This window comes from Magnolia sinica, chromosome 1 (genome assembly GCF_029962835.1).
Source record: "Magnolia sinica isolate HGM2019 chromosome 1, MsV1, whole genome shotgun sequence".
Taxonomy (NCBI): domain Eukaryota; kingdom Viridiplantae; phylum Streptophyta; class Magnoliopsida; order Magnoliales; family Magnoliaceae; genus Magnolia; species Magnolia sinica.
This window is the reverse complement of record NC_080573.1, coordinates 9,990,035-10,013,799: the sequence shown is the minus strand read 5'-3', so window position 1 is coordinate 10,013,799 and position 23,765 is coordinate 9,990,035. Positions and strand designations below refer to the sequence as shown.

General features: G+C 39.9%; 3 protein-coding genes and 1 long non-coding RNA gene across 4 annotated transcripts in view; 3 read left to right on the top strand and 1 right to left on the bottom strand.

Moving 5' to 3' along the window:
- LOC131239245 (protein disulfide isomerase-like 5-4) overlaps nucleotides 1–23,765 on the top strand; it is a 72,302-nt gene that overhangs the window by 28,209 nt on the left and 20,328 nt on the right. Inside the window, exons 5-9 of the mRNA XM_058236855.1 lie at nucleotides 2,802–2,986; nucleotides 16,791–16,848; nucleotides 16,954–16,994; nucleotides 17,139–17,213; nucleotides 21,477–21,533. Of these exons, the coding sequence (XP_058092838.1) occupies nucleotides 2,802–2,986; nucleotides 16,791–16,848; nucleotides 16,954–16,994; nucleotides 17,139–17,213; nucleotides 21,477–21,533 (416 nt within the window). The remainder of the gene's footprint in view (nucleotides 1–2,801; nucleotides 2,987–16,790; nucleotides 16,849–16,953; nucleotides 16,995–17,138; nucleotides 17,214–21,476; nucleotides 21,534–23,765) is intronic.
- LOC131239283 (protein RGF1 INDUCIBLE TRANSCRIPTION FACTOR 1-like) lies at nucleotides 7,199–9,094 on the bottom strand. The gene is made up of 3 exons (XM_058236910.1): nucleotides 8,795–9,094; nucleotides 7,711–7,785; nucleotides 7,199–7,613 (listed from the first exon to the last, which is right to left on the bottom strand). Exons 1-3 carry the CDS (start codon nucleotides 8,900–8,902, stop codon nucleotides 7,455–7,457), a joined length of 342 nt encoding a protein of 113 aa, XP_058092893.1. The 5' UTR covers nucleotides 8,903–9,094; the 3' UTR covers nucleotides 7,199–7,454.
- LOC131239277 (protein RGF1 INDUCIBLE TRANSCRIPTION FACTOR 1-like) lies at nucleotides 9,132–9,967 on the top strand. The gene is made up of 3 exons (XM_058236897.1): nucleotides 9,132–9,439; nucleotides 9,540–9,614; nucleotides 9,696–9,967. Exons 1-3 carry the CDS (start codon nucleotides 9,332–9,334, stop codon nucleotides 9,852–9,854), a joined length of 342 nt encoding a protein of 113 aa, XP_058092880.1. The 5' UTR covers nucleotides 9,132–9,331; the 3' UTR covers nucleotides 9,855–9,967.
- On the top strand, nucleotides 10,400–13,019 carry LOC131239290 (uncharacterized). Its single transcript, XR_009168115.1, has 2 exons — nucleotides 10,400–10,614; nucleotides 10,694–13,019. It is a non-coding gene; the product is annotated as an uncharacterized LOC131239290 (long non-coding RNA).

Below are 23,765 nucleotides of genomic sequence, written 5' to 3'. Positions count from 1 at the left end.
CATGCCCGGCATATCCCTGGATTTTACCTTCCAATCCGTCCAACCAAGGGATGGGATCAATTTTATGGTAATGATGGTGATGTCAGTGGATTGTTTTAAGCTCCATGGGATTGCTTATATCCCAGGACAGGTTCACCGGGTCTGTTTGGCTCGTCATGCATATCTCGGGATATCGCGATCCCATCCCTCCTAATACCGTGGGATCAGTCCAGCCAAACAGGCCCTAAAAGAAATCCTACCTAATTAATGGACCGGATTTCTTATACATTTACTGCATCGCATAAATACATCACATGTGTGCAGCTTCCTAATTCATCCCATTTTCTCCTGACATCCATAGCCTAATTTACATATTAACTAATGTTAATAAATGCTCTTGTGCGAAAAGAAGCTACACGAGGTTACCTTGCGAAAGGAGTACCCAGCTTGGGTGGGCCTCAATGTGGTGTTAAAGTAAAATCCACCCCAACCATCAGGTGAGTCACCCTCTGTTTGACCCAGGGCCAAAAAAGCTGCCCATCTTTATTTCAGATGGGCCACACGTATTGGAAAATTTTTATCGGAAAATCTGACCCGCTACACTGTTCCCTAAATGTGACCCACTTGAATCACATGTGAGCTTCATTTTTTAGCCTTTAAGCCAATCTTTTGGTTTCGCATCTAATGGGTGTAATCGATTTTACATACACATTATAGTGGGCCCTGTAAAAATCGAGGGTGGATGTCTCTCTCCCAACTATTTTCCTTTGTGTGACTCAAATTAATAACATATTATCTGATTTTTTGGCTACTATCTTAACATAGGATTACACATCTAATGGTTGGATTTGATCTCATATACACATCAACGTGTGGCCTCCTAAAATATCACTGCTGGCGTCCCTCTCGCACCGGTTCCCAGAAAATAGACTAGTTCCCAGACCGATACCTTCTGGAACGGACTTAGATTGTGTAGCGTACCACACGGCATGCGCGTCTATAGATGGCAAAGATCTGTGTGCCTCACTGATGTATTTATTTTATCCACACCATCCATCCATTTTCTCATATTACTTGAAGGCATGGCCCCAAAACTGAGGCTGATACAAAGCTCAGGTGAAACCCACCAAAAGAAACAGTGGGAACAATGATGCTCGGCGTTGACACCTTCCTAACGCCCACCATGATGTTTATTTGCCATCCAACCTATTCATAAAGTCAAACAGACCCGGATGAAGAAGGGAAAATACAAATATCAGCTTGATCCAAAACTTCTGTGAAACCCAAGAAGTTTTTGAAGGTAGGCCTTCAATCTCCACTTTTTCTTGTGGTGTGGTCCACTTGAGCGTTGGATCTGCCTCATTTTTTGGATCATATCCTAAAATGATTTGAAAATATGTATGGACGGTGTGGATAAAAAGTATAAATCATGTTGGGACTGATTTTAAGTCCCTTGATCTAACATTGGGTGATCCACTTGATGGTGGAAGTGGATTTCAAATTAACACCATAGCAGGTCCATCTAAATGACCAACCTTCGTGACTTATCGAGTGGTGCCACAGCGCGGACAACCACCCTCCTATTTTTACAGGCCCACCATGATGTGTAAGTAAGATTCACTCCAATCATTGGATGCATAGTTCCATTATGGGCTTGGAGCCAAAAAACCATGCTAACCTTTGATTCAATTCAGCCACAGCAATGGAAACATTGGGAGAGACGTCCACCCTTGATTTTTACCAAGCTCAACATGACAAGCATGTGAAATCTACTCCAACCATTAAGATGACACACTAAAAATCTATGCATAATGTCCAAAAATCAGGGGCATACATGATTCATGTGGGCCAAACCAATAAAAATAGTTTGGAGGGTGAGTTTTCCTTGTACACTGTCTTCAATCATGTGGTGCACATGAACCATAGATGAGGCCGATTTTTTTAATGCACGGTTCTAATATAGGGTGACTCACCTGATGGCTGGGTTAGATTTCACTTTAACTTTATAATGGGGCCACCACCGCTGGCTACTTTTCCTCTTAGAATAACTTTTCTGTCTTGGTATTAAATAGCATTAATTAGTCCTTGAATTAATCAACTAGTTGGACCAAAATGCACTGTCCAACTAGTTGTGTGTGAGCATTTCTCACACACACACACACACACATCAAAATCTGCAGGTATATTTCTAGTTTTCTACTTATTCTTTTACTTTTGAATGCAATGCCTGTGTTCCTCTTCTTACATTTATATATTTTACGAATTGACTTTGAATATAGTTGCATTAGTTCAGTCAAAAAATGCCCTATACAAAGGAAACCTATTATGTGAACTTAATTTTTGTGATTTTTTTTTAAATTTTTTTTTTTTTTTTAAAATTTCTAAGTGTGTATTGGTGTCTTTTTTAACAATCCCTGAAGTTTCATTGAAAAATTCGAGCAATTTCCCAATATTTCCCAACAACAACAATAAATTACACAATACAACCAATATATCCTGTGCGATAACTGATATATATCCGTATCCCAAGGGTGTGATACATTACACAAATAACAATGTGGAAGACATTGCACGAGCCCACCCTGCTACCAATCAATGATATGTTGTATTTCTAGTTTCCAAAAATAATGCTACCTATTTTATTTCTACTGGATTATGGATGTTTTTTATATGCCGGTCGACCTTCATTTCTGTTTCAATTTGAAATACTTGTATAGACATTGCCAGTCACTTTTCCATCTGAAATGCCAATATTTCCACTCAAAATTTTTTTCCCTGGTCCTTGTTAACAGTCACCTGAATCCAAGTCCTCTGATTTGCAGAACAGGCTAAATATAACAAAAACAGTTAGAAAGTTTTCAATAGATCACAACTTAAATCCAACTGGTTCTGAATTTCACCGGGGACCAATCCCAAAAGTTAAAAATCATGGAGATGAAGTCGACGAAGTATATGGCGAAGATTCTGTTGCACTAACTTCTGCTACTTTCGACAGATATGCTCATGAGTAAGTAGGCAAGGGCTTAGTTCCAAATTCTTCATTATTGCAACTGAATCTATTTATTTTCTCCAACTGTATTTTATTGACTATTTTTTCTATTCTATTATGTGGTGGGTTGTTGAAGTTCTCTCTATTAAACATCTGTGATTTGGGAGTACTTTTAAACTAATATGCACAGATTCTTCATTGTTCTAGATGCTAAACATATCATGTTGGACTCAACATGCTCCCGAATGCTGGTAGGTTATAAGCAAATGTGCTACCTGAACAGTTATGCTGAAGTTATGGCCCTTGATAGAGTGGATTGACAAAAAAAGATTTATGTAGCCGAGCCCAATTAGTTGGGATAAGGCTTAGGTGATGATGATGATGACTTTTGTGCTGACTTCACTGTTTTTAAAATCCTATCAAATTTTAAGACAAGAAATGTTATAACTTATAGGCGCCTAGAACAATATCTTGTTTAAATTGAATAAACTTTAAAATAGAACGGTCTGATGTTCCAAGTAAAAACCACAAGACTGAATACAGATAGTGTGTGCATTGTGCCTTTTATTAATTTCCTTGTCCTATATTTTCAGAAATTGATCATTTTGTTGCCATACCTGTTTTGTGTGACCGTATCAAATCATCAGTGTCTACACCTGGGTCTCATAATGTACTCTGGAATCATGTTGATAATGGAGGTGAACATTATTTTTAGACAACTGAAATTTTATTAAGATACCCACTGAAAAGCGAGAAAAGAAAACAACCCAGCACTAGGACTAAAAAAAGAAAAAAGAAATAGCACCCTTTGCTGAATTACATTAGGAGCCCAAACCAAAACAAGACCCTTAACTTTGTTGATAATCCCTTCCACCGAAGAACTCTCATTCTAGAAGCACCGACCTTTCCCCTCCCTCTAGATAGACCAAAATAAAGCCATGAATATGATAATAAATCTCCTCACAACGTTCTAAATTTCCCTACTCCATCCACATGCTAAGCTCACAAGAGGTCTTCAATAGTCTTCGGCATCACCCTATATATGTGAGAAGATAAGGAAAACTTCCCACACTTTACATGCAAAAGGGCAGTGAATAAAAAGGTGATCAATTGTCTCCGCATTCTCTATACACATCAAACCGATATTAAGGAGGACGAAGGATCTCCTTTGAAGATTATCAATGGTAAGAACTCTCTTTCTTCCAACTAGCCAAATATAAACTGGGGGGCTCCATAAAACCAATGATGAAACAGATGAGGGGGTCCCAAGTGCGAGGCAACTCATTAATCAAATTGAAAAAACAAGCGAATAGAGAACTTTCCCGAATGATGAGGTATCCAAATCATTGAATCCTCTTCTTGAGATGAAGGGGCCATATTCGTCAGACGGTCCAATAAACTGACCAACTCTACAATCTCCTTATCCATCATGTCCCTACAAAAAATTGGATTCCAAACAACAGAACCGTTGCAAATTGAGTGACAATGGGCTATAGAGATGAACCAATCTAGAGTGAGACGAATCATTCTTGGAAAAAGATCTTGAAGCATGCACCCAATTGCCACATGAAGCATCTACCCAAAAGACAGATAAGATGGCCATTCCCAAGCGCAAAAGGGCGATCCCTCTATGAAACATATGATCTATCGACGCAATTGCTTTCCAAAGACTAGAGGCTCGATATAGTCAGCAGATGCTGACTTGCATCAAGTCTTCGCTATGAATGCATAGAAAAGAAAGAAAGCTAGACTCTATGTCTTAATACAAGGATATAAGGAACAAATGAGGGGGTCCTAGGTGCGAGGCAACTCGTTAATCAAATTGAAAATCGAGCGAACGGAGAATTTCCCCGAATGATGAGGCATCTAAATCATTGAATCCTCTTCTTGAGATGAAGGGGTGATGCAAGCTGATCTGGGCCCACAATCCATGGGCCAGGCCCAAGACCATTAATCCCAAGTCCAACAGTTGGTCCATCAATAAAGAGGCCCAAGCCTCATATTTAGGTAGCTAGCCTATTTAGGTAGTTAGCTAGCGAAATCAATTTGCTAGCTATAAATAATCCATTAGTCAAATCCCTTTTATTTATTTTCCATATTTGTAATAAGTCATTGGTTGTCAATGACGTTATGAATTTTCCTTATATGTATGTTTCAAAGCTTATATAGGGGCCTGTGATTAGTAGTGTCAAGGCACCTTTGAATTGAATTAAATTTCTACAATCGTTCTCTCTATTTGTTTGATTTCTTGTGCTTAGGTTGAAGGTGCCTACACTTGAGCGGATCCTTCCCATCTGCAGGTTACGCCAGTTTGGTATTAGAGCTAGCTTCCAACGGTTGGGTTGAAGTCTTGGATCAACAACAATCTCGATATTATTGTTTTTAGGTTCTTTAATCATAAAATTCTGCCTATTTTTCTTTATTTACTTCATTGCATCCATTCCTCCTATACCCCCAATCACCTTTTTTCTTTTCTTTTACAAAATCCAAAAGTCCAATTTACTAGGGGAGACTTTGCCAAAAAAATTTCAGCCATCTACCTCCACAATCCAACCCATTAAAACCCAAAATCAGCCATATTCCAACCCATTAAAATCCTCAAAATCAGCCATATTTCAGCCCATTAAAACTCTCAAAATCAGCACCATTCCAACCCATTAAAACTCCGAAATCAGCCCTAGCCCAACCCATTAAAACTCCAAAATCAGCCATAGTCCACCCATTAAAATCACAAAATCAGCCCATTCCAACCCATTAAAAATCCCCAAAATCAGCCATATTCCAACCCATTAAAACCCCCAAAATCAGCCCTATTCCAGCCCATTAAAACCCCCAAAATCAGCCCCATTAAAATTCCAAAATCAACTCATTCCATCCCATTGAAACCCCCAAAACAAAAATAAATAAATAAATAAAGAAATCAACCGTATTCTGTCCATTACTTTCCGACGTCATAATGTCTACCCGTGGTGGTAACGTCTATCGAGGGAGGCTCAACGGCGAGACAATTGCATGACTGAGCTATTTGCAAGGGTAGCCAGCCTGGAAATCATTGTTGACCAAGTACGTGGAGAAAAATATTGTGAGCAACCTGATCCTATCGGAGATCCTGATGGTGATCCAAACCCACAACAAGGGTTTCAACTAGAATATTCAGCAAATCAAAATGGTATGGGTCCTCAGCAATCTGTTTACGACTTTATGTAACGGCTCTTTGCGGAGAGGGCCCATGACACCGCGATAGAGATGCCTAAGAAACATGATATTACCAAGAAAGTATGGGTTGAAGTTTTGGACTTCATGGGTTGTCTTGATGCAAATGCTTAGGTCGATTGGATTACAACGCCGGAAGATTATTTTGCATGGCACGACATGGATGATGTCCTGCAAGTGGCCTTTTTGAAGGTTAAGTTGAAGGGCCCAGCAAGAATTTGGTGACGAAGCATTGATGACAACAATCTCATCATGGGTCATCTTGTTATCACCAGGTGGGTTGACATGAGAGAGAAGTTGGAAAGTATTTGCCTTCAGATTACACGGATACTCTTCTACAGGTCCTTGTGTTTAAATAGGGAACTTTATCGGTGGATGACTACATCGAAAAGTTCAACGAGCTTTATGTCTGTTTTAAGCTTGCAGGTACAGACTGTGTAACAATAACCGCTATCGGGCAGGGTTACGCCAAGAGATCCATTGCGAGATGGTTATGTATGATTTCAAGTCAGTTGATGATGTTCATCGGAAGGCTCGATGAGTTGAACAGTAGCTGCAACAGCATACTTTCCAATGTTTTGGTTCTCCAGTTGGGGAACCTTCTATGGGAAGGGGTTTGGATCTGCATCTCAACCAGACTCCAACGTAGGGCTACGATCACCTCCCCACCCTTTTTAGCCACCCCCACAGATACAGGCTCAGCTTATAAGGCAACCTCAACCTTTGCAACACCATCCGCCACAAATTTCGTACCCAGGGCAACTGGTGGTGCAGGGACATGACAATGGGAGGCGAGGTCCTAAATCCTAATCTTAATCCTTCCCTTAGAAGAGAACGGCGGGGCATTGATTGTTACCATTACAAAAAGATGGGGCACTTTTCTAATGAGTGTCCACAAGGTAGGAACCTCCATTACTACGGTAATGAGGACACCTATTACCCAAACAACCATGAGTATTACGATGAGCAAATCGAGATGGAACAACCCCAAGTAGAACCTGCATCACAACCAAATGACCCCCTGTTGAAACCGCGGTTGAAGCAGTGGATAAAGGCCCTACTCTTATCATACGCCGCCTCCTTACCACCACCGTAGAACCTGCATCACAACCAAAAGGAGCACTTTGCTTTCGCTCCTTCCGACAATGGTAGGAATTCACAGTCGCGGAGGTATTTCGACAGTCCGCCTTCCTCTCTCACTAGATGCTGCACCTGGAATGGTAGAGGAGAAAACCCAGATAAGGAAAATGCACGAAATGCCCTGAAGTGGGGTTTAATTTATGGTTGTGACCTTGCAGAAAAGAGAGCAGAAAATATATGGGTCTTGCAGACTCCTCTCGCAGGTATAGCAGCTGTTGCCTGAGCTTTTAAAAGGTCGAGATTGAGGACGATGGTTTAAAAATACCACCTTTGCCTTATTTGTCGTGTAAGACTACAAAAAATAAACCAATTTAAAACAAACAAAAAACAAAAGGCAAAAAAAAAAAAAAAAAAAAAAAAACAAAAAGGATTCTTAGGAATGGATTTACTTGAACGAAGTTGCAATCAATCAATTTCTCCAAATCGTCCAATTGAATGACATCGTGGTAAACATATCGTCGAATCTAGCGAGAAAAATGAAAAGAAAAGAAAAAAAAAGCATTAGAAGAGGAAAAGAAGAAAAAGGGTATTTTGAATTGTAATTTGTTCTCTTTTGGATATAGGTACTTGGAGGAGACAATGAGAATGGTGGAGAGAAGCAATGAGGGCAGATGCTGGTGTAGCAATCTAAACAAAAGATGTTCGTTTCGTTCTTCCTCATCATCTCATGCATTAGACACGCGTTGAAGAACTTCTCTCTCAACAGAGCTTCGAGCTAATGTGGAAAAGTAGAAAAACTCACCTACAAAAAAACCGAAATATCAACAACATTCGAATGAAAATATGCAATAGAAGCTTGAAAAGGTCCTTATGAGAAGAAATGGAAGAAAGAAAACCCAGCATTTCGCCTTGTGAAAATGGGAGAAAATGAGAGAATATGCTGTAGAGAAGGGTAAAACAACCCCAGGTAGAGCCTACATCACAACCAAAAGGAGCACTTTGCTTTCGCTCCTTCCGGCAATGGTAGGAATTCACAGTCGCGGAGGTATTTCAATAGCCCGCCTTCCTCTCTCACCAGATGTTGCACCTGGAATGGTAGTGGAGAAAACCTAGATGAGGAAAATGCACGAAATGCCCTAAAGTGAGGTTTAATTTATGGGTCTTGCAAACTCTCGCAGGTATAGTAGCTGTTGCCTGAGCCTCTAAAAGGTCGAGATTGAGGACGATGGTTTAAAAATACCACCTTTGCCTTATTCGTCGTGTAAGACTGCAAAAAATAAGCCAATTTAGAACAAACAAAAAGCAAAAGGCAAAAAAGAAAAAAAATGGGATTCTTAGGAATGGATTTATTTGAACGAAATTGCAGTCAATCAATTTCTTCAAATCGTCCAATCGAATAACATCGTGGTAAACATATCGTCGAATCTAGCGAGAAAAATGAAAAAAAAAAAAGGAAAAAAAAAAACATTATAAGAGGAAAAGAAGAAAAATGGTATTTTGAATTGTAATTTTTTCTCTTTTGGATATAGGTACTTGGAGGAGACGATGAGAACGGTGGAGAGATAAGCAATGAGGGTAGATGCTGGTGTAGCAATCCAAACAAAAGATGTTCTTTTCGTTCTTCCTCGCCGTCTCATGCATCAGACACGCGTTAAAGAACTTCTCTCTCAGCAGAGCTTCAAGCCAATGTGGAAAAGTAGAAAAACCCACCTATAAAAAAACCGAAATATCAATAGCATTCGAATGAGAATATGCAACAGAAGCTTGAAAAGGTCCTTATGAGAAGAAATGGAAGAAAGAAACCCCAGCATTTCGCCTCGTGAAAATGGGAGAAAATGAAAGAATATGCTGCAGAGAGGTCAGCATATTCTCTCATTTTCTCCCATTTTCACAAGACGAATGTTGGGTTTTCTTTCTTCCATTTCTTCTCATAAGGACCTTTTCAAGCTTCTGTTGCATATTCTCATTCGAATGCTGTTGATATTTCGGTTTTTTTTGTAGGTGGGTTTTTCTACTTTTCCACATTGGCTTGAAGCTTTGCTGAGAGAGAAGTTCTTCAACGCGTGTCTGATGCATGAGACGGCGAGGAAGAATGAAAAGAACATCTTTTGTTTGGCTTGCTACACCATCATCTGCCCTCATTGCTTATCTCTCCACCGTTCTCATCGTCTCCTCCAAGTACCTATATCCAAAAGAGAAAAAAATTACAATTCAAAATACCCTTTTTCTTCTTTTCTTCTTCTAATGCTTTTTTTTTTCTTTTCATTTTTCTCGCTAGATTCGACGATATGTTTACCACGATGTCATTCGATTGAACGATTTGGAGAAATTGATTGACTGCAATTTCATTCAAGTAAATCCATTCCTAAGAATCCCATTTTTTCTTTTTTTGCCTTTTTTTTTTGTTTGTTTTAAATTGGCTTATTTTTTGCAGTCTTACAGGACGAATAAGGCAAAGGTGGTATTTTTAAACCATCGTCCTCAATCTCGCCCTTTTAGAGGCTCAGGCAACAACTGCTATACCTGCGAGAGGAGTCTGCAAGACCCATATATTTTTTGTTCTCTTTTCTGCAAGGTCACAACCGTAAATTAAACCTCACTTTAGGGCATTTCGTGCATTTTCCTCATCTGGGTTTTCTCCTCTACCATTCCAGGTGCAACATCTGGTGAGAGAGGAAGGCGGGCTATTGAAATACCTCCGTGACTGTGAATTCCTACCATTGCCGGAAGGAGCGAAAGCAAAGTGCTCCTTTTGGTTGTGATGCAGGTTCTACCTGGGGTTGTTCTACCCTTCTCTGCAGCATATTCTCTCATTTTCTCCTATTTTCACAAGGCGAAATGTTGGGTTTTCTTTCTTCTATTTCTTCTCATAAGGAACATCTTTTGTTTGGATTGCTACACCAGCGTCTGCCCTCATTGCTTATCTCTCCACCGTTCTCATCGTCTCCTCCAAGTACCTATATCCAAAAGAGAAAAAATTACAATTCAAAATACCCTTTTTCTTTTCCTCTTCTAATGCTTTTTTTTCTTTTCTTTTCTTTTCATTTTTCTCGCTAGATTCGACGATATGTTTACCACGATGTCATTCGATTGGATGATTTGGAGAAATTGATTAACTGCAATTTCGTTCAAGTAAATCCATTCCTAAGAATCCTTTTTTTCTTTTTTGCCTTTTGTTTTTTGTTTGTTTTAAATTGGCTTATTTTTTGCATTCTTACACGACAAATAAGGCAAAGGTGGTATTTTTAAACCATTGTCCTCAATCTCGACCTTTTAGAGGCTTAGGCAATAGCTGCTATACTTGCGAGAGGAGTCTGCAAGACCCATATATTTTCTGCTCTCTTTTCTGCAAGGTCACAACCGTAAATTAAACTTCACTTCAGGGCATTTCGTGCATTTACCTCGTCTGGGTTTTCTCCTCTACCATTCCAGGTGCAGCATCTGGTGAGAGAGGAAGGCGGGCTGTTGAAATACCTCCGCGACTGTGAATTCCTACCATTCCCGGAAGAGGAAGGCTGGCGACGGACCACTGTTTTCTGTATACGGGTAAAATGCCAGGACAGGTTATTTAACATGATCATTGATGACAACAATGCAATGAACATTGTTTCTCAAGAGATGATTGATAAGCTCAAATTACCAACTGAAAGGCATCCAAAACCATATAAGGTTGCGTGGGTCGACAACACTGCCATCCCCGTGAGTGTTTGGTATCATTTAAAATTGGCATATATGATGATGATATTTGGTGTGACATAATTCCGATGAATGTCACCCACATCCTTCTCGGTCGACCTTGGCTCTTTGACCTAAAGGTACAAAGTGACGGTGAAGCTAATACGCATACTTTCCTATGATGAGATCATTGTATCCTTCTTTGCCTGTTGCACCCTGTGTCACCTTCATCCATGCCTTCATCATCGACATTGGTTGCTCTTTCAAACTCCCATGTTCTCACCATGCGGAAGTTTGAACAAGAGAGCAAGGAGAAAGGCGTAATGTTCACCCTAGTCACAAAATAGATGCAAGAGCCTATTATTGACTAGGATGACCCTATTCCTGATGAAATCAAATCTATGTTGCATGACTTCCAAGATTTGGTCCCCAATGATCTGCCTGAGGAGTTGCCTCCATTGCGGGATATTCAGCACGCTATAGGTTTGCTTCCCGAAGAATCCTTCCCCAACTTACCTGCATACCAGATGAGTCCCGTCGAGCATGCTGAGTTGAAGCATCAGGTTGACGAGTTGCTTAAAAAGGGTCACATCTGAGAGAACTTAAGTCCATGTGCAGTGTTAGCCCTCCTTACTCCCAAGAAGGATGGAAGTTGGTGCATGTGTGTAGACAACAGAGCTATTACTAAAATCACAGTGAAATACTGTTTCTCCATTCCTCGGCTTAATGATGTGTTGGGCTTGATGCCAGGTGCTAGCGTCTTCTCCAAGATTGATCTTCACAATGGATACCACCAGATTCACATCCGACCTGGTGACGAATGGAAGACGACATTTAAGACGAAGGACAGTCTTACGACTGGCTGGTTATGCCATTCGGTCTCACAAACACGCCTAGCACTTTCATGCGTGTCATGACCTAGTTGTTGCTATCTATTTTGACAATTTTCTTATCTATAGTAACTCAGTATGTATAGAAAGGAGCATCCCAATCACCTAAATCTTCTCTTTAGAGGCCTTTGTTGTGAGCGTTTTTTCATTAACTTTAAAGAGTGTACCTTCATGAGTACATCAATGGCCTTCTTAGGGTACATTGTCTCGTCGCAAGGTGTCGAGGTGGACCCTGCCAAGGTGAAAGTCATTGTTGATTGGCCGACACCTACCACTATCTCTGAAGTTCGGAGTTTCCATGGCCTCACTACATTTTATAGACGTTTTGTATGGAACTTTAGCAACATCATGGCCCTGATCATCGATTGTATGAAACACAAGGAGTTTCGATGGTCAAGTGCAGCAAGACAACCATTTGATAGAATCAAATGTAAGATGACTGATGCTCCAGTCTTGCGCCTTCCGAACTTTGAGAAGGTATTTGAGGTGATTTGTGACGCCTCTAACATCCGCATTGGTGGAGTTCTCAGTTAAGAGGGCCATCTAATAGCTTTCTTGAGTGAAAAGCTCTCTGATGCAAAGCAGTGGTACTCCACTTATGACTTGGAATTTTATGCCGTTGTCCAGACTCAACGGCATTGGCGTCACTATTTGGTTGGCAACGAGTTTGTCTTGTATTCTAATCATGGAGCACTCAAGTATCTAAACTCAACAGAAAATGAGTGCTCGTCGTTTCAAGTGGAGCGCATACCTTCAAGAGTTTTCTTTTGTCATTCGTCACAAGGCTGGTACGAACAATTAGGTTGTTGATGCATTAAGTCGTTGTGTGCATCTATTGTAATCGATGATGGTCATCCTTCTACGATTTGAAGAGATATGGCTTGAGTATGTGGGTTACAAGGATTTTGAACATGTTTATACAGGCGTTCTTAGTGGAGAGCTTGTGAGACACTCACATTGCAGCATTCATGATGGTTACTTGTTCTTGGGAACACAACTTTGCCTACCCAATACATTCATCCGCGAGTATGTTGTGAGGGGGTTACACGCCGGTGAGTGTAGTGGACACTTGAGCCGTGATAAGACCCTAGCTCTCATTGGATATTGATACTTTTTGCCTTGTATAAAATCAGATGTTACAAAGATCTATTGGTTTTGTAGGGTTTACCAACTTGCTAAGGCTCAAAAGAAAATTAGTAGATTGTATCAACCAGTGTTTGAAATATCGATATCACGTTACGTATCACATCCTTGGGATACAGGCACGTATCGGTTATCGCACGGAATATATTGTTTGTATTGGGTAATTTATCACACTTTTTGGGAAACATGGGGAAACATTGGGAAAATAGTTGAATTTTTCAATGAAACTTTAGGGATTGTTAAAAAAGACCTTAACACACTTTTAAATAATAACATCTCAAAAAAGAAGTGCACATAATAGGTTTCCTTTGTATAGGGTCCTAAGTTATGCATTGTCTGACTGAACTAATGCAACCATATTCAAATTGATTGCATAACATTTAGAGTGTATGTGATGATCATTTCATCAAATACTATTAAATACTTTAAAATTAGTCTCAATTGATACCTGGTTGAAGGGAAATTTCGAATATATATATATATATATATATATATATATATATATATAAATAATTTTTAATTAAAAATGAATTTTCTTTTTGAAAATTGACAAGGACTTAAAAAATCAGTAGCTCAACCCTCATACATGCTTGATTTCATGTTTGGAGTGCAACATTGCAAGCAATTTGAGAGAAAATTGGGGAAATTTTGAATTTTCCTCAAAACTTTCCTAATCTGGCCACCTACACTCAAAATTTGAAATTAGAGTGTATGTGATAATCATTTCATGAAATACTCCTAAATATGGAGAACATGAAGAACCAATGAATATTGAAATCAAAGCTCTGTCATGCAAAACATGAAAAACCAATGGATTTGTAACCATTTGACACTGATTTAACGTAATTTGAACAAAAAAAGGGATCAGAAATTGAAAATGCTCACCGGATCGAACATGTGGGATATATCGGCACTACCTATGTGTTTCGTATCTCCTAGGTGGGATACAAGATATATCGTGGGATATATCGACCGATATTGGCGATATTTAAAACATTGGTATTAACAACCATTGCCGATTCCACATGCTTCGTGGGAAGATCTCAGCATGGACTTTGTCCTGAGTTTGCCAAAGACCGCTCGGAAAGTTGATTCAGTATTTGTAGTGGTTGATCGATTTTCAAAGATGGCTCATTTCATACCATGCTCGAATACAACAAATGCTCTCATGATTACTCAATCATTCTTTCGAGAGATTGTTCATCTTCATGGGCTTTCAAAGACAATCGTGTCTGATCGTGATACCAAGTTCATGAGTTATTTCTTGAAAACTCTTTGGGCAACAATGAAAACCAAGCTTCAGTTCTTTAGTGCATACCACCCTCAGATTGATGGTCAAACGGAAGTAGTCAATCATAGTTCAGGCAACTTACTATGGTATCTTGTCCGTGATCATATAGCTACATGGGACCTAGTAATATCCGTAGCTGAATTTGCTCATAATAATTCAGTCAACAGGTCTACAGGAATGTCACCTTTTAAAGTAGTAACTAGTATATGACCGCTTCTTCTAGTCGATTTGGTTCCTCTACCCGTAGAGTTGAGACCAAGTGAAGAAGTTGATGACTTCATCCGCCATATGCAACAAGTGCATGACGAAGTTCGACACAATATCACCGCAAGTAATGAAAGTTATAAGCAACATGCAGATACAAGACATCGCTTTCTTGAATTTGTAGAAGGTGACCTGGTCATGGCCCATATTCGTCCTGAACGGTTGCCTCCTAGCACTTTGAAGAAGCTCCATCCTCGCAATGTGGGACCATTCAAAATCATAAAGAAGCTCAGTGCCAATGTTTATGTTTTCGATCTCCCACCAAATATACCTATCAATCCTACTTTCAGTGTAGAATATCTTTCCATCTATCATGGGCACCATACTGATGATGGTATTGAAGAATGAGCCATCACACTTCCAACCGTTTTACCACCTATAGACACGATCGTTGATGTTCTTGATGACCAGATCTTCTCCACGTGTCAAGGTTGTTACCAAAAGTTTCTCATCTGTTGGCAAGGACGACTTCTCTCCGATGCTACATAGATCATAGCTACTAACTTCCAGTGTTTGAATCCTGACTTCTATGAGCAATCTCAAGCCATCAACTTGCCGAAGTCGAGTTCTTCCAAGCGGGGGAGGACTGATGTAAGCTAATCTGGGCCCACAATCCATGGGCCAAGCCCAAGACCATTAAGCCCAAGCACAATAGTTGACTCATCAATAAAGAGGCCCAAGCCTCCTATTTAGGTAGCTAGCCTATTTAGGTGCTTAGCTAGCGAAATCAATTAGCTAGGTATGACTAATCCATTAGTTAAATCCCTTTTATTTATTTCTCATATTTGTAACAAGTCATTGGTTGTCAATGACATTATGAAATTTTCTTATATGTATGTTTCAAAGCTTAGATAAGGGCCTGGGATAAGTAGTGTCAAGGCACCTTTGAATTGAATCAAATTTCTGCAATCGTTCTCTCTATTTGTTTACGTTCTCGTGCTTAGATTGAAGCTGCCTACGCTTGGGTGGATCCTTCCCATCAGCCGGCTACACCAAGGGGCTATATCCTTCAGATGGTCCAATAAATCGACGAACTCTACAATCTCCTTATCCGCCATATCCCTATGAAGAGGATTCCAAACAACAGAACCACTGCAAATTGAGTAACAATGAACTATAGAGATGAACCAATTCAGAGCAAGACGAGCCATTCTTGGAAAAAGATCTTGAAGCGTGAGCTCGATCGCCACATGAAGCATCCACCAAAAGACGGATAAGAAGCCCATTCCCAAACAAAAAGGGCGATCCCTCTATGAAACATATGCTCTGTCGACACAATTGCTTTCCAAAAACTAGAGGCTCAATATAGAGAGGAGCTATTCACATACCTCCTCCCCTCCCTTACCTTTTCTTGAAACGACTCCTTAGTTTTGGGGTTAGCAAAAAATATAGAGCTGGCGTTTGAGGAAAAAAAATGAAATGGATGCTATGACTGACCATGTGCTGAGTTGGAAGCAAGTCAGCACACCAGACTTGCATTGAGTCTTCTCTATGAAAGCATAAAAAAGAAAGAAAGCTAGACCGTGTGTCTTCATAAAGGAGCAGTGTGAACATGGCTTTTGTGGTGTTTGTGCACGTGAGATTCATTTGTCTCTGGGTATTGTTCCGTTCTTGCTTCTTCTAATACAATGAATTATATTTGCCTTCTAAAAAAGAGAGGACCCTTGTATATCTATTTAACTTACATAAAATGTAGACAGAGAGAACTTGCAGAAGCTTGATCTGTTTATAGCATTTGATGGCACCCTAGCGTCAGAATGAATAGCATAACCATCAATAAAATTAGCTGCAACTAAAAAGGGAAGGAAGGAGGAGATCTTTTCAGACAGAACCAACATTCTTTGGCAAAGTCAGTCTGTTAAAACATTTATGTTTTATATAAAGAATCTTTGTTTGAACCCTTTTGAAGACTACATATATATCCTTCAATTTGTTAGACTTGTAAGTGTTAGCATTTTATTGTTTAATATCTTGCTATGGCAGAACTAAATAAGAAACCTACCATTGTACAAAATATTCATGCATATAATACTAGTTGAAACCTTTATGTTGGATAATGAAATTGGATAATTCACATTATTATTGATGTCTCAATAACTGTCAAATCTTAATACTTTTTCTATTGTAACCTTAAGATATTCAGTTTATTTAAGTGTTTTTTCTTTTTTTTTAAAGTGTTTCTTAAGATATTCAGTTTTTTTTTTCCTTATACCTATTGTATGGTAATCTTAAGATATTTGGTTGATCTAAATGTTCTCCTTTGCAGATACCCAGTTTTGGTAGTCAATTTTTATGCTCCTTGGTGTTATTGGAGTAATCGTTTGGTAATCTCTCTCTCTCTCATGTTTTATTTTGCTACCCCACGAGTAACTACAGCTGTTTGAGGTGTCTTTGCTACATACAGCCTCACCAGTGTTTGTTTGTTGCAGAAACCATCATGGGAGAAGGCAGCTAAAATAATTAGAGAAAGGTGCTCTTTGGGATTCTCTGTAATTTTTATTGAACATGAATGTTTCCAAACAGTACACTTGTTTCTGCCTAACTGCGAATTATGTTTCCTTGATTTAGTCTTGAGACCTCCTTTTAAGAAAGTCATTGGGTTTCATTTCTTCAGATATGATCCTGAAATGGATGGACGAATTATCTTGGCCAAGGTTGATTGCACTGAAGAGGGTGACTTATGTAGGAGGTATTCTCTACATTACCATTTACTCATTGTAAAATGGATGGACCATCAAACTAATGCAGTGTCGAAATTTTGCAAGGGTGATCCTTCTGCTTCTTCTTTTTTTTCTTCTTTTTTTAAAATTTAATTTAATTTAATTTTATTTTATAACAAACACCACATGGGCACTCCAACCCATGACCTCGGTTTCGAAACCCACAGGGTCTACCACTGAGCTATGAGTAGGGACCCAAGGTGTTCCTTCTGTTTGTTGGTAGGGATCTAGATTTCTTTTAGGGGCATTTTGATTTATGGAAACGACAACTTGTGGAAACGATTTCAATGAAACAGTTGTCTCATGTATGGTAGATCCAGAAGAGGTGGATTGCATTTCCCCATGGATTCACTTTCTTCACTTCAACCTGTTTTTCTTTCCTTTCTTTCTAGGAAAAGGGAATCCTCGTGGCTAGTTTTTGGGTTCTTTTATACCCCTTTCAAACCCTGCTGCCAACAGTGGTGGTGTTGCCCACCCATTATGAAATTGAACTGGTAACCCCTAAACCAGAGTCCGCATATAAGCGGGTAACCACTAAACCAGAATGCTGATGGCAGAGCCACTCAACTTCGACACCTTATGTATGTTAGACTTTGTTGATCCTGTCAACAAGATTTTTACTATTTAAATTGGTGCTATCTCTGCTGATCTGCTGAAGATTATTGAATGATGGTCTCCATCTCACCTAACCACTGGATCAAAACATAAGAGTTGTTAAATGAAGACATGCTTCACTACTAGTCCCTGCCCCCTCCTGAGCGGTGGTTGTGCCAGGCTTTTCCCAGAAGAATACCCAAGTTAGGAAGGAAACTTCAATCATGGAATTTGCAATGTTTGGTCGATTTGCTTATCAGATCCTTGCAGAGCCTGAAGTTCATATTGCCTTGGTGATTATTTCGATCTAGATCCTCAGTAATGTTAGGTTCCAAAGTAGGGAGTGCAAATATCCAATATGACAAGAATCACCCTTAGTTGGATGATCCTTCTAACTAGGGGCCACTTCCACTTTGAATCTTCCTCCCACTCCCATTTCCTAGCTGTTTATATTCGCCAATATTTTGAAACTCATGCCCGCTCCCACACCTGAATTTGTGGCTGCATTGCTTCAAGCTTCCTGCAACTCTAGATTCCCCACCTTTGATGTAATGTCCCCAAAAGATGAAAACTAAGCTGCAGATGATTAGGCTGTTTATGACGACTTTTCCCAGAACTCCTCTGACCCTGCACAATCATCTCTGTGTTCACAACTGGCATCTTCTGAGGTGGAGAGAAAGAGAACATGCCCCCCTTTACTACTACTAGTTTCTGTGATGCATGCCCGCTTAGCTCAGACCACTATGTTAGTGAATTCTTGTGTGCTCAGTCCAATTCTTGCAATGAAGTTTTGGTCTGTACATTTGTTTGCAAAGATTGTAAGGAACCCATACCTCAATAGTCACAAATTCAGATAGAGTTTGCAGATGTTTGCTTTTGAGGAAGCACCGCAACTGCTTATTGCATTCGCAAAAGACTTTTGTCTGAAGTCCCTTCCACATGAAGAAATGGCTAGGGCTGCTAGTATGCTGGGACTGTCATGGAATCTACTGAGCTGTAGCTGTTCTTGGGTACATCCTATCCCTACTTGAGGAGCAAAGCTTCAAAATAAGATAGCCAACTCAATGGGATCGATTTCCACGGTGATCGCATTGTACATGGAAGATCATGTGAGGTGGTAAAGATCCCGAGAAAGATAGGGTGAGGGGAAGCAGCTGTGGATTCAGGTGTGAAGGTGCGGAAATGTTAGGAAAAAATGTTAGCAAGTATTAATGTCTAAGAAGCCGGAGCAGAAGCACCAGTTCCCCAGTGTTGCACCCAGTTTGAAGGTTCCGTTATTGATCAAATAGGTGAAGCACCTTTCAAAAAAAGGTGAAGCGTTTCTGTCCAGTACGAATTCTGTGTGTTTGTACCTTATTATGGTGCAAATTTGTGTAGCACCCAACTGGGCCCACATCCACAGTGGACCATTGGATAGAGGCTGCATTGTTGACTGCTTCCAGCACCAATAACTCCCCAATCAGCTGATTGTAACCTTTCAAATAAGTGCCTGCAACAGTTGTACCCAGTGTTTTAAATAGCGTGTAGCATATAGCATGGCGTTTGGCCCTCTATAGTGTGTAGCATAAGCTACTTAGCGTATAGCGTGAGCTACACAATCCTTAATATTTTTAATTAAGATAATAGAACATATGATAAAATTTACAAAATGCATAATTTCTATGAGTTCTTGACTACGAATCTGAATCATCGACCACTTATTTTCATGCAAAATCCCTCTCTTTGCCTTTAGACATCTCTAAGTATAACTTCTTTTTTATTTATTGAAACATCACAAATTCATGATATAGACCACAATTTAGATGGTTTGGATTGATCTAAGTGCTCTATATACGATATTGACCACAATTTGGATGGTCCGGATTAGTTTAATGTAGTGTCATGTGTCATAGGTATAAGTCATCACCATTTTAAAATAGGTGTTTAACTAACATAGAAAAAACAATTGAAAAAAATGAGATTTCAAGTAGCTTACGCTATCCACGCTACACACTACGCTACGTTGTGTGCTACATGCAGCGTAGCTTACGCTACATACCCTGTAGCTTACGCTACTAGGGAATTACGCTACATAGCATTTTCACTACACTACGCTACGTAGCGTACGCTACGTAGCGTACGCTACATGTGTATGCTACATAGCATTTTCACTACGCTACGCAGCGTACGCTACAGTGCTACTGAAAACACTGGTTGTACCAGATATGTATGAGGTGGCAATAACAAATGCAAGGACCACTAGTGGAGAGACAAGTTAGTTCCTAATTACTGTAGGCTTGCACCAAGGGTCGGCATTTAGCCCGTACCTTTCCATATTGATTATGGATGAATTAACCAGGCATTTGTAGGAAGAGATCCCATGCTATATGTTGGGCGTAAACACAAAGCTAGACTTATGGACGGATGCTCTAGAATCTAAAGGATTTAAAATTAGTTAGATTAAAACAGAGTATATGGAGCTCAATTTTAGTAACAATAGGAAAGTTAAGATTGTTGACCAAAAAGTTTCCTAAAATGATCACTTCTAATACCTTGGGTCAATAATGTGTGAGAGTGGAAAGATTAACAAGGATGTTGCCCATAGAATTCAAGCTCCGTGGAAGAGTAGAGATGTGCCTCTAGAGTTTTATATGATCATTGTGTACCACTCGAAGTGAAAGAAATTTTTTATAGGATAGCTATAAGACTAGCCATGCTTTATGGGAAAATTTGTTGGGTTGTTGAGGAACAACATGTTCATAGGATGAGTGTAGCTAAATTAAGGATGTTGAGATGGATGAGTGGTAGGACGATAGAATCATGAATGAATGCATTTGAGGAACTTAGGAGTAGCACCAATAGGCAATAAGATGAGGCAAAGTAGACTTAGATTGTTTTGGTCATGTGGAACGGAGACCAAGAATTGCGCTGGTTAGATGGTGTGAGTTGGTACAAGTTAAAAGGCTCTAAAAGGGGAAGGGGAAGGCCCAAAAGGGCGTGAATGGAGGTAGTAGGAAAGGACTTGATCATCTATGGTCTAATGTCTAACTGATGGTATTGCCCTTGATGGAGTGGAATGGCAGAACAAGATTCATGTAGCTGACCCCAGTTAACTGGGATACGGCTTAGATAATGATGATGATGATTTGATATATGGTGGATTCCTATCCCCACTTTTTGTTGGTCATAGGTGGAATCAGTTGGGCTCCGCATAGGAATTCACATTGTAATAATGTACAAACAATTTGCACTGGATCACAGCTCGTGCTTTTTTATGCAATTCAGGGTATTGTCTCTACTCTCTAGGCTAAACATTTTGTTCATGCATGTGGTAAGAGGTGAACCGTTTGGCATATTCCTTGTGCAAAGGGGGCATGCACTGAATAAATCTTTGTAGACAGAACAAGTTCCCATGGCTTGATGTTTCCTTCCCTCCATTTGTAAACAAATTTTGTTACTTCCAAATATATATATATATATATATAAATCCTTTATTTTTGCATTCTCATCAATATCGGAAAGCTAACATTTGCGATCTCACTTTTCTCTACAGTAGTTTATGTTCTCTGCAATTCATCACTATTATTTTTGTTTTAATCATTTCTATCTCTTTTCCTGCTACAGAAGTAAACAAATTGTCTTGATACACATGTTTGCAGGAATCATATCCAGGGATATCCATCTATCCGTATTTTTCGGAAAGGATCTGATATTAGGTAAGCAGAATTCCTTCATCTTTTCCATTTGAATCGTGTGAATTATAATATCATTTTTAAACATGCGGTTCTTGCTTTTACTTTTATCACAATGCAAGAGTCGAACGAGAGTAGGAATTTTACTCTCTTATAGAAACTTGGGAACCTGAATTTTATGCTCTGATTCTGGCAATTTAATTTCATCATTCTCTTTTTTACCTACTCCGTATCAGCTCATGTGAATTTACCCACAAGCTGTAAGCTATTTTAGTGATCATCATACAATTATTGGCTTCCTTCATTGCAATTATCACAAAGATTTCACGGGAGGAGAAGCTTAGGGATTTCAGACCGATTAGCCTAATTGGGGGTCCTTACAAAATATTGGCTAAAGTTCTGGCGACGAGATTTAGAAGTGTTCTTAGCAATGTAATATCTAACACTCAAGTTGCCTATTTTGAGGGAAGACAGATTCTAGACGGTGTTCGTATTGCTCACGAGTGCATTGATTCTAGGCATAAGGAAGGCTTAAAGGGGGTGGTTTGGAAGTTGGACATTGAGAAGGCTTATGACCATGTGGACTGTAACTTTCTGGATTACATGCTTGGCAAAATAGGGTGTGGTGATAAATGGCGGCTTTGGATTAAAGAATGCATTGGGTCCGCTATGTTCTTAGTTCTTGTTAACAAATCCCCCAAAGGTTTCTTCAAAAGCTCGAGAGATATTAGGCAAGGCAATTCGCTATCCCCTTTTCTTTTTGTTGATTGTTGAAGCCGTGAGTAGAATGCTATCCAAAGGGCTGGAAGTGGGTTTGTTCAAAAGTTTCAAGGTGAGCCGAGTGGCTGATCCTATTTCCCACATCCAATTTGCAGATGATATACTTTTGTTCTGCGATGCAGAAGAGGTGAAGGTTGATAGCTTGATATGGTAATGAGGTGTTTTGAAATGGCATAAGGGCAAAAGGTTAACTTAGCCAAATACGAAATGCTTGGCATTCACATGGAGGAAGACAAAATCAAGAGCCTTGCCGATTACTATGGGTGCAAGGAGGGGTCCTTCCCCTCCTATTCGGGGCTTCCTCTTTGCATAGGAAAGTCGGCCAAGCATCTTTGGGATAGAGTCGTGAAAAGGTTTGAGAGGATGTTGATGGGTTGGAAGGGGTGGTACTTGTCCTTTGGTGAGCGTATCACCCTCATTAAGGCGGCATTATCAAATCTGCATCTCTACTTCATTACGCTCTTTAGATGCCTGAAAGCAGTCCCTGCTCACCTCAAGAAGCTCAGACGTGATTTCCTTTTGGGGTGACACGTTTGAGAAGAAAAAATTCCATCTGTTTGAATGGGGTGAAGTTTGAAAACCCTTTTGAGGAAGGTGGCGCCAATATTCGTCACTTGGATCTAATGAACTAAGGCTTGTTGGGCAAGTGGTGGTGGCAGTGCTTTGGGGTGGAAAGGGAGGCTCTTTGGAGAGAAGTCATTGATAGGAAATATGGGTGCTGATGGTGGGTTGTCGACAAGGGATTTTCTAACTACAAAGCGTCAGTAGCATGGAAAGGCCTTTCTAGTGTGAAGATCAAATTCATTGTTAGGAAATATGGGGCTCGATGGGGGGTTGTGGAGAAGGGATTTTCTAACTACAGAGCATCTGTAGCATGGAAAGGCATTTCTAGTGTGAAGACCAAATTCAAGGAAGGTATGGCCCTCTCTTTGGGGAATGGGGAGGAGATTCGTTTCTGGGAAGATGTGTGGAGGGGTGATGTACCTCTTCACATTATTTTCCCATTAATCGCTTCGCCTTGCCCCGGACCGTAGTATCACGGTGGATAGATGTTATGATCTTTTTGGCAAGTCGGTTGTTTGAGACCCGCCTTGCTGTTGCAACCTTTAGGACGTCGAGATGGAAGACCATGTCACTTTGTTGGATTGGTTGAACCCCTGTAAACCTTTAGTGGACGAAAGTGATACCTTGCTTTGGACCAAAGATAGGTTGGGTAAATTTTTGGCTCAGTCTTTCTATCATATGCTCCGCACTTGCAATGAGAAGATAGGATTCATGCACCATGTGTGGCATTACAGCGCTCCACCCAAGGTCGGAGCTTTTACTTGGCTTTTGGGGAGAGAGTCTTGATGATCGATGATCTCCAAAAAGTGCTCCATGGTTATCCCTACCATGTGCCTATTGTGCAAGTCCAATGCCGAGTCAGTTAACCACCTATTTATTCATTGTCCCTTTGCTAGCTTCATTTGGGATTCT